This window comes from Chlorocebus sabaeus, chromosome 7 (assembly GCF_047675955.1).
Source record: "Chlorocebus sabaeus isolate Y175 chromosome 7, mChlSab1.0.hap1, whole genome shotgun sequence".
In the NCBI taxonomy this organism is placed as follows: domain Eukaryota; kingdom Metazoa; phylum Chordata; class Mammalia; order Primates; family Cercopithecidae; genus Chlorocebus; species Chlorocebus sabaeus.
In genome coordinates this window covers 94,550,274-94,564,206 of record NC_132910.1, presented here as the reverse complement: position 1 = coordinate 94,564,206, position 13,933 = coordinate 94,550,274, and the positions used below count along the sequence as shown (strand labels likewise).

General features: G+C 35.9%; 1 protein-coding gene across 2 annotated transcripts in view; it reads right to left on the bottom strand.

Annotated features, from left to right (window-relative positions):
• The window catches only part of SMARCA5 (SNF2 related chromatin remodeling ATPase 5), a 39,356-nt gene that overhangs the window by 10,498 nt on the left and 14,925 nt on the right, over nucleotides 1–13,933 (bottom strand). For both annotated transcript variants that reach the window (XM_007999884.3, XM_007999885.3), the window contains exons 8-14: nucleotides 13,655–13,786; nucleotides 11,887–11,955; nucleotides 7,821–7,930; nucleotides 6,107–6,333; nucleotides 4,111–4,232; nucleotides 3,886–4,038; nucleotides 2,371–2,503 (exon numbers count right to left, since the gene is read on the bottom strand). In XM_007999884.3, the coding sequence (XP_007998075.1) occupies nucleotides 2,371–2,503; nucleotides 3,886–4,038; nucleotides 4,111–4,232; nucleotides 6,107–6,333; nucleotides 7,821–7,930; nucleotides 11,887–11,955; nucleotides 13,655–13,786 (946 nt within the window). The remainder of the gene's footprint in view (nucleotides 1–2,370; nucleotides 2,504–3,885; nucleotides 4,039–4,110; nucleotides 4,233–6,106; nucleotides 6,334–7,820; nucleotides 7,931–11,886; nucleotides 11,956–13,654; nucleotides 13,787–13,933) is intronic.

Sequence of the window (13,933 nt, the reverse complement as noted above, 5' to 3'; positions counted from 1 at the left end):
CTCAAGCCATCCTCCTATCTCAGCTTCCCAAGTAGCTAGGACTAAAGGCACGCACTACCACACCTGGTGAGAAAATGTATCTGGATCATCGAAGAAACTCATCATTAATAAATTACTAAAGATTTTCAGTTGGCAGGAATTTGGACGACCTTGTAATTTGTGTTTTAAAAAATACAGATATAAAAACAAAAACCCAGAAAGACTTGTTTTCACCCACCTCAAGGGTCACTCACATACATCTAAACAAAGCTTTGATTTTTATACGCCAACCAACTTGTAATTAAGTGGAAAAAGATCCAAGTTTTCAACAACTTCTTTAAATACTTGTATCATGGTTTGGGGCCCATAACAGAATATACAACCAAACATCTGTGACTTTGAAAGTGAGGCAATATCCAGAAAGTATGTTTCTTTGGATTGGATGCTGCCATTGCTACCAAAATGGTCTCATGCTTATACAAGCTACTTCCAAGTTGGGCAGAGAGGGAACCTTCAGATGTAAAGTGCTTGTGTACTCTCATTTTCAATTATGTCCCTCAAATAAAAAACAGTAACACAGAGGTATGTACTTCAGGCTTGCTGTTTGACGAACATGTCTACAAATGGACAAGAAAGCTATTAGCCTGAAGGTTTGCTCCAAAAATTGCCACAGTAAATATGAAGTAAAAAACCTCAAGATTTCTAAATTTATGAATCAATTAAGGTTTTTTAATCTTTAAAAAAAAAGTGTTTCACACAGGCGTGGTGGCTCACACCTGTAATCCAGCACTTTGGGAGGCTGAGGTGGATCACCTGAGGTCAGGAGTTTGAGACCAGCCTGGCCAACAAAGTGAAACCCTGTCTCTACTAAAAATACAAAAAAATTAGCCAAGCACCACTGGTGGTGGGCATCTGTAAATCCAGCTACTCAGGAGGCTGAGGCAGGAGAATTGCTTGAACCCAGGAAGTGGAGGTTGCAGTGAGCCAAGATCGTGCCATTGCACTCCAGCCTGAGTAACAAGAGCAAAACTCCACCTCAAAAAAAAGAGTGTTTCATGGATGAAAATAACTGAGAACAAGCAGCACATGGCAGGTGTTTTTCAAAACACATAGATGTGTGAAGAAAAATAAAACATTAGCCATTTTATCACCCATGAGATAACCTCATGGGTTGGTAGCCTCGAGAAGCCCCCAAAGGCCTTCCTAATTAAATACTTAATAGTTAACAAGGTTCTTGATCCCCCTTGAGTCACTTCCCAGCTGTATGTACAATGAACAAGTAATTTAACCTCTCAAAAGCCTTTACCTCTGATGCTAACATCTCAAGTTGGCATGAAGACTAAAGGAGAAAATGAAATGTTCACACTGCCTGGCACAAAGTAAACACTTTATTAACGGAAACAATTTGTAAAAATAAGCAATAATTTATTGTCTTTAGGTATGCAGACAAATGGCCAACACTATGAATAGCATTAGGGATACCAAAGACATGTAAAATACTCTCTTACATGGAAATAAGAGACTGACAAAATCAAGACACCTACATAATCAGTAAACAATGTAACAATATGCCTTTCAGCTTTATAGATAGATAGTAAATATATGCTCACAATGCAGTTACAAAGGAAACTAATGAACATTTGAAGTTAAGTTTCCCACCCCTTTTCTTGAATTTTATATTTCCCATTATCAACTTTACAGCAAGTTTCATGAAAACATAAATTATGTCAGCCTTAAAAGCTGATCTGGAATGAGAACTTAAGTTTCCTTCAATCGATTCAAAATAAAATCCCACTCTCACCCCCTACTCCTACTTATACCTTGTTTACTTCATCTGCCCTCCCAACTAAATTGTAAACTCTTTTAAAGTAAGAATACTTGAATGTTCCATTTACCACTGAATTCTCAACACCAAGAACAGTGCCTAGCATCTGGTGGGTACTCAATAAGTTGCAGACAAGAAAAAAGAATAAAATCAGGCTCTTTGATTTTTATTTCTTCAGTATTCCCCACAGTAATCAAGAGTAATTAGTACATATAAATCATTAACCACCACACTGAATATCAGATATCTTATATACATTATCCCCTTTAATCCTTTAAAATCCTTAAGTGTATTTTTATCCCCACTTAACAGATGAGGAAATGGGTTCATGTAACGAGAGAGAACTGCTAACTGGCAGAGTCATTATTCAAAACTCAATTGTCCTGAGCCCAAATAAATCTTAAGGACAAATCTAAAGTTTACTGTATTTGCAATACAAGTAATCTCTACTGGCTGCAAGCTTGACTCAATGGATGCTTAGTAACAAGAATCTTCTAAGACGATGTTCAAACAAAAACAGGTTGTGTCAATCCAGCTTGGTAAAGTTTTAAAGTTCCATGGCTTACCTTGTTGAATGACTATTGAATCCAGTCTGAGTTTCATCTCAGCACGTTCTACTATTCTTTCTTCTACAGTGTTATCAGTTATAAAGCGGAACACCCTGACTGTCTTGGTCTGTCCAATTCTATGTGCTCGGTCCTAAATAAATTACCATGTTATTTTGAATTGAGTTTAAAAGTCACATAAATAACACTGAAATGGGTACACTGAGAAACAAAATTAAAATATTCTGAAGTAAAAAACTTTAAAAAATTTGTAGTAACAATGAATTTGTAAGGAATCAGATGAATTCTGCTAGGTTACAGAGATAAAACACACACAATGTCTCCAAACAATATACAAAATTATAATTTTTAAGTCTGATGAGAAAAGATTTTAAGTCTTTTTCCCTAGGTTTAAATTCAAAATGTTTTTCTATCTATATCAAACCCAAATTGTTACTGCCATCAGGCAAAAAAGTGACATGAAACAATGAATTTAGCAAACAACATAAAAATTCTAATCTTTAAATATTACCCAATTAACTACATACAAGTAGTCAAACTAGTTTGAATAGGAATTTCTGTTTCACTTTTGCTAACTACATTCCTAAAAAACTCCTTTATTTCTAATAATTGGTCAATTTTCCCCAGTCGACCTTAGTAAGAGCACAAGATGAAAGTGACTAACGGGCTGGGCGCAGTAGCTCACTCCTGTAATCCCAGCACTTTCGAAGGCCGAGGTGGGGGGATCACCTGAAGGTGAGGAGTTCAAGACCAGCCTGACCAACATGGTGAAACCCTATCTCTAATAAAAATACAAAATTAGCCAGGCGTGGTGGTGCACACCTGTAATCCCAGCTACTTGGAAGACTGAGGCAGGAGAACAGTGTGAACCCGGAAGGCGGACCTTGTGCTCCAGCCTGGGCAACAGAGTGAGACTCTGTCTCAAAAAAAAAAAAGAAAGTGACTAATTTTATGGTCACCAGTATCATGGGTCAGGCCAATCTGCAGTATCAATTCTCTCAATCTAAAAATAATCTTCCTGATCTGACTGATACTTTCACACAGGTGTATCTTTTAAATATCTAAAGTGGCAGACAGGCTAGTTGCTCATCAAACTCAATTCTCTTTAGTCCTGTGATACAACAACAATATAATTTACCAATTCCCTTGCAGTCAGTTATGCTACATGATTTGAGTTCTGTCCAATTGTCTGATCAAGAGGGTGGAGAGACAAGGAGGCTCTTTCAAGGTCTGACCCATAAATTTCCTGGGAAATCCCCAACTCTATCCTTTCCCCCTTCTGCCAATAGGATGCAGAGGATATAGCAGAGGACTCCAGGGTCCTAAGATATGGCAGATCTCTGAGATGGAAATACCCTTATTTAGATGGAACATCAACTCTATATACTCTCACTGAACCACTGGATTGGAGAAAAATAAAATTCTATTGGGTTAAGTCACTGATATCTGTAGAATTACCTCACCCTAACTAATTCATCTACTAAGCACAGAATACATTTATTTGTTATCTCTTACCATAGCCTGAAGATCTACTTGGGGATTCCAATCAGAATCATACAAAATTACTACATCAGCAGTCGCAAGATTGATGCCAAGACCACCAGCACGTGTGCTTAACATGAAAACAAACTTTGTGCTGTTTGGTTCATTGTATGCATTGATGGAGTCCTACGGATAAAATAAAATGATTGTCAAAAAATTTATGATTCTTTTTTATCTCCCTCCCCAAATTTTACTCACTTGTCTCTCATCATGGGGTGTCTGACCATCCAACCTGCAGTACTCATAATTTCTCCACATGCAATAATCTTCCAAAATGTCCAATACCCTTGTCATTTGACTGAAGATTAATACTCGTGAACCTGTTAGTGAATATATTAATATATTCAAAAGTAGAAAAATTTAAGGGTAACCAAAAGTAAGACTAACCAATTATCTTTAATTCCAAAGTTACCTACTTGGTTACAAGGGGGCAAAAAAATCTACACATTATCATCCAAGTCAGTCATTTCCCACTTTTTTCTCACCATGGCACAAATAAAAAAGGATAACATTTGTACAGAAAAGCATATTTGCCTCTGGTGTGGAAGGCTTTCCCATCTCAAAGGGTAAGATAATCATTATCTTGTTACCTCACGTATGTTTAAAAATAACCTTCCACTACTCTACAACTCCTCTTCAATGCGTATGACTCCCCAAACTCCCAACACACACCTAATACTCCAGGTTTCAACCTGGTTCTGAAGACCCATTCCAGATCAAAGGACCATAATACGTACCTCATATATCTACAATGACTATCCTTCACTTATCTGATGTGATTCAAACTATCTGACTGCCTTCCACTTCTTTAGGCAGTTACATAATACTTTCAGTAGAATGCATGAAGACAAAGGATCATTTTGAAAAGTAACGATTATGAAATGATCCTGTCTTAGAAGTGGAGGCTGACAATCTGCTGCTGTCACGTTCCTGCACCTCAAATGCATAAGAATTTTTTTTTTTTTTGAGACGGAGTCTCGCTCTGACACCCAGGCTGGAGTGCAGTGGCGTCATCTCAGTTCTGCCTCCCAGGTTCAAGTGATTCTTCTGCCTCAGCCTCCTGAGTAGCTTGGATTACAGGCACCCGCCACCATGCCCAGCTAATTCTTGTATTTTAATAGAGATGGAGTTTCACCATGTAGGCCAGGCTGGTCTTGAACTCCTGACCTTAAGAGATCTGCCCACCTCAGCCTTCCAAAAAGTACTGCAACATGAGAACATTTAATAGTCTCCATTTTCCTTGCAGAGTTTAATATACTTTACATTAATATCTGAATATTCCCACCAAGTTCCTGCCACTCCTCTCCACCAATTCAATTCCTTTAATTACTTTGCTTTCAAGGAAAGCATTTTTTTAAAAAATCTATCTCTACAAAAAGGTATAAAAAGGAAAAAGTAAACCCATTCACTGATAACTCTTACAATATGCTTTTGATAGTATCATAGAGGAGATTCATCTACTGGTACAACTGTCATTCTTATTAAAATGAAGAGAGAAGCACAAACAAACTTGAATCTGTACACTTAATACTGTATCAGTGATATTTCTTATCTTTAAGAGAGAGATAATAATTTATGAAATGCTATAGTGTCTGACGTTTGCTTCAAATAATCTGGGAGGAGGAAAAGTATAGTAGACTAAAAACATTTTTTATTAGTTAAAATTGGAAGCTGGCTTCTAAGTTCTTTCTACATTCGTGTAATTTAAATATACCCAAACACACACACCACAGACATACCCCTTTTCATATAAAAAGTCAACATACTATAAATAAAAATGTTTCAGGTCCATGTACATGGTACCTAATTAAAACCCCACATAAATAATTAAAAAACAATATCATGAACACACCACCACTGTCTAACAATGGATCTGGGAACCATGTGTGGGAGGGAGATGCAATCTTCACATTTTATGACAGAAAGCTGTAATTTCTAGGAAAGTATATATAAAGTGTAAACTCTTCCCAAAATCAAGGGAGTATGGTTGCTCTAACTATTGCTTACCTTCTAAGAGACTTAAGGCCTAAAATCAGGAGTGGGGGTTAGAGCTCAGATAATGAATAGGTTTTTTTAATGTTCTACACTTCAACTTTAGAAAGCATCAGAGCAGTCATTTCAAAGTATAGTGCTCCTTTGTTTTAACATGAGCATTTTAAAACAGTTTTGATAATTTGATACGGGTAACAGATACCTTGTTCTTTTAACTTAGGGAGCAGCTTGTCTAAAACCACCATTTTGCCACTGTTGGTTACTAGATGCATATCTGTTGTATAAGGTGGACCAGGTTCTGCTCCATCAAAGAGATATGGATGATTACAGCACTTTCTCAACTGCATCAGGATGTTCAATAACCTCATTTTGTCCATCTTGCCTGCTGAGTTGAGTATATCTATATCCTTCATTAATATCCGAGTATACCTATTCAAAGAAGAAAAATATTTTTAGAGCTTAAATGTTCCTTGATCAACCCCTGCCACTTTACATACTTAATCCCCTTCCCCACCTGAACCCCCAAATATCTGTAAGAAACTACTCATCAACTTCTAGGGATGGTTAGGAATTTAACATCTGTAACCTCTTTCTTTTTGCTTCCATTTTTCTTTATTGTACATAGTGTTATAATGTTCACACTTATGCCTTGGGCCTTGAGGATATTATTTTAAAAGTACAAAAACAGTTCCCTTGGGTAGAATTAAAACAAAGCAGTAAGATATTATATCTTTAAGTAATAAAGCAAAACTTTAAAAAATGTAAGTTTTAAACATAATTTTAGTTTGTAGTTTTTTGCAACAGAAAGTGCCACTATTCGATTTTTATATACCCCATAGCTAGTGCAGCATTTAGGTAAGAACCCTAACATCTGAGAAGACAAGAAGACTAATGAAATGGTAAGGCATGATGATGAGAATAATATGAATACAACGTGATTTACATATATATATAAATACATAGGGGGAGGGAGCTATGTCTGTGAGGTAGGTCTGTGAAGCTACAGCCATAAGCTAAGGCCAGATTATAAAAAGCCTTGAATGTATACTAAGAATTTAGACACTGTTATGAAAGAATGAGTAATTTGTCTAAGCACTAAAGTTTTAGAGCCTTGGATCCTTTGAACAAAATAAGTAGCCTAAGCAATCTATGCTTAAACAACAAGGCAGAGCTTTCCATCTCAATTCTGATATAAAGTTCACTCAAATGTTTAACTAAAAAATATTTGTCTTCTCTTAGCATTGACTCATTTTAGTTCTGTTTTAGAGCCATCCAAGCTAAGCCTAGTATCTGCTACTCTTTCAAAAGTTTTGAGGACATTTAGGACCAACCACCTTCTACAGATAACCTCTTACCCAGATAACATGCCCAGTTCTCTATATGATATTAAGTCCTTTAACCAAACAACTCTGGTCTCTTGCAAATACTTATCAAAATTTAAGTATGCACTTAAATATACATGAAATATAATGAGACCAGTAAAGAAAAGGGTCAATTTATTTCCCCTCCTTTGAACACAAAACTTACATAACAGTATCTTCTTCTGCAGCCACTTCACACTGCTGACCTAGTATTTATGAACTACTAAGTGAACTGTGTATCTCCCACACTGTGCTATCAGTTTCCTTCTTAAAAAACCCAAATAGATGGCTTCATATGAAACCCATTGATTTAAATCCCAATTTTAATTTTGGATTTATAAGCCTTCCATCCTGATTCTGTCATCTAGTAGGTTCAAAATTTTCTATAACGAACTTAATGAGCAAGCCCTCTACTACATGACGAGAAACCTCTTTTCAGGTTGAGTTCAATCCAGCAAACTGCAATTCCATGAAAACACAAATGAGGAAAACAAAATACAAATGAAATTTAGGGAAGAATCAATAGTGCTATCAACTACATCTGAGAACACATACCATTCCCTTTGCATTTTGCTGAGGCCCACATAGATTTTTACTTCCTTCTTTGGAGGCAAACTCTTTTCAACATCAGCCTTAATTCGACGAAGCAGGAATGGACGCAAAACCTTAAAAAGGACAAAAATAAATAGGTAATACCACACATAAGGTCATATTTCAGCATCTTAGAATTGTATATAAAATATATGAAAAAGAAATTTCTCTTCATGAGTATCAAGTGATTTCTTAGGACTTCTCCCTGCAAATACAGTCATATCTCAGTATCTCTGGGAGACTAGTTCCCGTCCCCTTCCCTTTGAATATCAAAAGCCACAAATGCTCGAGTCCATTATATAAAATGTAGTATCTGCATATAACCTACAAACATCCTTCCATATACTTTAAATCATCTCTAGATTACTTAGTAATAACAGTTAATAGAATGTAAATGCTATGTAAACACTTGTTACACTATACTGTTTAGGGAATAATGACAAGGAAAAGGTCAGTATATTTAACACAGATGGAACCATCCATTTTATTTTTATCTTTTTTGGGGGCAAATATTTCCAATCCATAGTTGATTGAATCTATGGATGTGGAACCTACAGATATGAAGGGTTAACTGTATATAATTTATTACTACAGGGTTCCTGAAGGGTAATAATACAAGATCATTACTTATTCAATACAGGCATACCTCAGAGATATTGTAGGCTCAGTTCCAGACTACCTCAATAAAGCAAGTCACATTTCCCAGTGCACCTGAGAGTTACATTTACACTATTAAATGTGCAATAGCATTATGTCTTAAAAAAGTACATACCTTAGTTTAAAAATACATTATGACTTTAAAAATGTGATACATTATTTAAAGCAATACATTATTGCTTTAAAAACAGAGTAAACACATGCCTTGGGAAAATGGTGTTGACAGACTTCCTTGACACACGATTGCCACAAACCATCTATTTGTTTTGAAAAGTAAATTTTTCTTAAAAATACAGTATCTGTGAGGCACTGCAAAGCATAATGAGATGTGCCTGTATACATAATGAGTATGTACTTGTTATACTACCATAAAATACTAAAAACACTAGTAAATTTTTAAAATGATGTTTTCAACAATTCGCTGCCTTTCAGGTCTAAAACTAGTTACTTGCATGCAGACTGTCTAACATTGCTTAAGAATGGGCAAGGGTCTCATTAAGATCTCTTTTATGGTTGGTCTTTAAACTTACTGTCCTAACTTACGGAAGGAATATACAAGTATACACTTCAATAAATCATGAGTGTACAGTTCTAGAAATTTTATTCAAGTACTGTAAAAGTACTCATGTTATTACCTAAATAGAACACTCTAGAAATCATTTTTGTGTCCCTTCCAGTCACTATCCCCTCTTCTCCTTCCCAAGGGTAAGCAATATTCTTACTTTTAGACACCATAAATTAATTTCGCCTATCATTTTTAACTTTATATACATGGACTCACTCAATAAGCACCCATTTATATCTGGTTTCTTTTATTAAACAATGAGACATTTCCACGTTATATGTAGTAGTAGTTCACTCATTTTCATAAAACAGTAAGTTTTAAAATTAACTATACAACTAAAGATACACTTTTTTGTACCTCTGTTCTATCTACACTGGTTTTTAAAAACAGTGACTATATCACAAAACAAATTAGATATCACTGGGGAAAGTATCATCAACATCTCTCTAATATCACCATGTAGAAAAGCTAGTTTAGCCCTAGTTGACAAGCGCCAACAACTGCCAGATGTGTAAGTGAAGACCTTCAGCTCCAACTGGTTCTCTTCTGGCATTGTCCAGCTAAATAAATCTAACTGGATAAATTCAGGTGTAACCCACAAAGAAACCACCCGGTCAACCCATAAATTCTAGGGTTGTTAATAAACTATTAAGTGTTTTGGGGGTGGCGGAAATAAGGGAGTCTTATTTACCCCTAAAGGGGGGTTAAGGTGTTTTTGGGGGGTGGAGGGAATAAGGGGTTATTTTGCAGCATTAGATAACTAACGCATCAAATAAGAGTTATCTCATTCCTAAGCATATCCATACTGACTTCTAAACCTTCCTTTCATTATGAGACCACAGGTGCTACTGTTGAAACTTCAAAGTAAAGAGCAGGAGAAAATAGAGAGGTAGCTACAAGACCTCTTCTCCCTGACTTCATAAGCATTTTCAAAATACCCTGTGAACAAAACAGTTTCCAAATCTGGTTGATTCTGCTCTGTGGGTTATTCGTTTGCTTTACCTAGATGTACCTGCGTATTTACTACAGGAAAGACAAGAGCAGAAGAATAAGGGAAAAAAAATGCATGAAAAAAATCATGTTCTTCTGCCTCCTTTTCTACCCCCAAGATTACATATACACTCCACAATCCTTGGTCTAAGTAAACACGAAGAGAGTGCTCAGACGCATGAATGCCATCTGAATTGAAATAAAGGTAGCTAGGAAATTACTACCTTCAAATATTTAACAAAAGTCTCAGTACTTAAGAATTTTAAAGTACTTTATAATGAAATATTTGAACAATTATGAACTTAAATTTTTTTCCCTGCTCAAATATCCACTCTAACTAAGCATTGTGCCAGGTAAACAAAGACAAATAAATATGTGCTTCCTGCCTTTGTGCTTACAATCCAGTATGGAAAACACTTGTGAATCATCTCAATATCCTCTGCAAAGTCCTATAATGTTAGGGTGCTCAGATTGTTAAAGATGGAATACACAGATGACTAGGCCAGCCTCAGTCTGGCTGGTTCAGTGGAGGTGATGTCACTGAGTCTTGGACTAGGTATTAGTAAAGAGACCAGGAAAAAGGATTCTAGATGTAGCAAAAATGATAAGCAAAAATAGATTAAAATTACCACAATGTTTACAGAAAACTGACAGTGGGGTCAGCAATCTATCAAATTAAAGCTCAATATATTAAGTAAAACAGATGCCAAAGAACGTTAAAAAGCTTAGGTCATGGAGGGGCACAATTTTGTTCCCCAGGGGACATTTGCAATGTCGAGAAATTTTTGCTTGTCACAACTGGAGGAATGTTACTACTGCCATCTAGTGAGTAGAAGTGTCAGAGATGCTATTAAACATACAACACCACACAGGACAATCACGTTCTCCCCTCTCTCCTTACCTCTCTCAAAGATATACCCAGACCAAAATGTCAAAGGAGGCTGAAAATTCCTGAGTTAGGTCATTAAGGGCTTTATATAACATTCTTACAAGCTCCTGCTTTAACCTGCAGACCAGGGTATTTTAATTTGGGGTCTGTTAGAGAAGTTTCTCTACCTACCAACTTTTACCTGTGAACCGTCCCAGGAAGCTGTATGTAAAAACAAAACTATACAGCAAAGCAAAAACATACCAACTCTGCTCATTATGCAAGGCAGTTGCTTACACACAATGTCACTAGATTTAAGAAAAAACAGATGGATCTTTCGCCCTTTCAAAAGTGAACTTGTTAGATTCTTCTACGGAATGTTAATTGAACTAAGCTTTAAAAACTTGTCTATAAGGCCAGGTGTGGTGGCTCATGCCTGTAATCCCAACACTTTGGGAGGCCAAGGCAGACAGGCTGATAACTTGAGTTCAGAAGTTCGAGACTAGCCTGGGCAACATGGTGAAACACCATCTCTGCAAAAAATACAAAAATTAGCTGGGCATGGTGGCGAGTGTCTGTAATCCCAGCTACTCTAGACGCTGAGTGGGGTGAGACTGCTTGAGCCTGGAAGGCAGAGATTTCAGTGAGCCAAGATCAAACAACAACAAAAACTTGTCTATATTAATTATTATGCAATTCTTCTTTCCCCCACTGTACTTTGTATAACTGTAAGAGATTACTTTTTCCCTTAAGTCAGGATTCCACTCTAGGTTCTAACACTGAACAACCACACATCATCCCCTACACTGATTGTAAGATGTAACAGTTAAGTGTCAGAATTCAAGCAGATCTGATTCTTAAGCCATTGGGCTTTTTATCAGCAGGAAAATAATCTACTTTATCCTTTTTCCCATCAGAAATATGCTTTAACACTACTCCAAAATACTTACCATATGAAGCCTCTCAACTAGTTTTTGATCCCCAAGGCAGTTGTTTGTATCAAACCAGGAATCAAAGTCCTAGATTAACAAAAAAAAAAATACTCAGATCAGAGGTAATATAATAAATACCCTATAATACCAGATATCTTGGTCCAACCCCATTTTTCATGTGTCACTGTTATCAACAAATTTTAAAACAAGAAGATCATAAATCACACTACCTTCTAAATATTCTTCTCAAAATCATCAAAATAACAAGTTTCACAGTAAAAAGATAACTTGGAAAGCAAGTTCTATAGAATTAGAAAATTAATAATCTTGAAAAATATCTTTCAATTTTCATAAAAGCTTGAAAATTAAAACATTTTATAGTTTGTTCTCTAAGACCATTCAGACTTCTCAAATAGAAGTTTACAGAACAATGTCAATTTTAATCAAACTTACTAAACGAAATTGAAATTACCAGCATTTCATTAATATTTGGTTAGGATATAAGGACAGTTTCCCTAACCTCATCTCTTGAAAATACGTATTATATATGTGCTTTGTTTTTGAGTAAACATAATCTTAGAATTCACTGCTTTAACTAAAGTAAATGAAAGCATCAATGTAGTGAGAAAAAAGGAATTATCTCAAGAACATCAAAATATGTAAAATCGAAACTAAAACTGCTTTTCGAGTTTGATTAAATATATTTTTACAACACAAAATCACTATTCTTTCAAAATAACCTTCAACAGAAAAAAACAAAATTAATACCTTTTTATAACTTAACTGTACAAAAATATACTAACGTGGAGCTCTTCAAATCCCTCCAACACACACAAGATGCCAGCTATGCAAACAAAGCTTCAAAAATAAACGCTGGTCCAGCAAAAAAAAAACAAAAAAACTGCAATTTCTAATAGCACAAACTCTTGACATAGCTATTATATTACTATTAACAGTTCAAATAGCTAATTAACGATTGCTATCATTTCTATGACTACAAATAATCCATAAAGATTAGGTTATATTTGTTTGTTAGACTATAATAAAAGAAAAGCCAGACAGATTTCACTAAATTTGACAGTCACCCTTGGCACTTAAAACATAAGCAATGTGAAGTATACAAATCACTTCAGGAATACCTTGAGCAGCACCTTAAAACCATAACCAGTCAACCTAGAGCCACTGAAACAAAATCAGGCTAACATGACTTACCAAATAGAAGTGACAATTTATGCCATTTCAGATAGAGAAAACAATGATTTAAAGTAGACTGAGGCCTGGTGTGGTGGCTCACGCCTATAACCCCAGCATTTCGGGAGGCCGAGACAGGCAGATCACTTGAGGCCAGGAGCTTGAGACCAACCTGGACAACATGGCAAAACCTCATCCCTACAAAAAATACAAAAACTAGCCAGGCGCGGTGACACACACCTGTAATCTCAGCTATTGGGAAGGCTGAGGCACAAGAATCACCTGAATTCCGGAGATGGAGGTTGCAGTGAGCCAAGATCGCACCACTGCACTTCAGTCTGTATGACAGAGTGAGACTATGTCTCAAAAAAAATATAAAATAATAATAATAATGAAGTAAGATTGAAACCAAAGGCACAAAAGTAAATTCCCATTATACAGAGACAACCTAGGAGATAACACCAGGCTAACTATGTAAATAAAAGCATAAAAAATTAATAATAATCAAGCCATGCTAAAAGGCCACTTTTATCACAAAAATATATAGCATTAAGCAAAATATTATTATTACCAGAAAGCATTAGGAAATACTTACATCCGCTGAATTAAACACATCTGGCAACAGAAAGTTAAGAAGTGACCACAGCTCATGCAAGTTGTTCTGAAGAGGTGTTCCAGTCAATAATAGTCTATTTGTAGTCTTGAATTCCCTCACTATTTCTGACAACTGAAAGAAAAGAACCAAATACACCATTAGAATATTCTGCATATTACATTATTTACAACAGCAAAGACCTGGAACCAATCCAAATGCCCATCAATGATAGACTGGATAAAGAAAATACGGCACATATGTATCAGGGAACAGTATGCA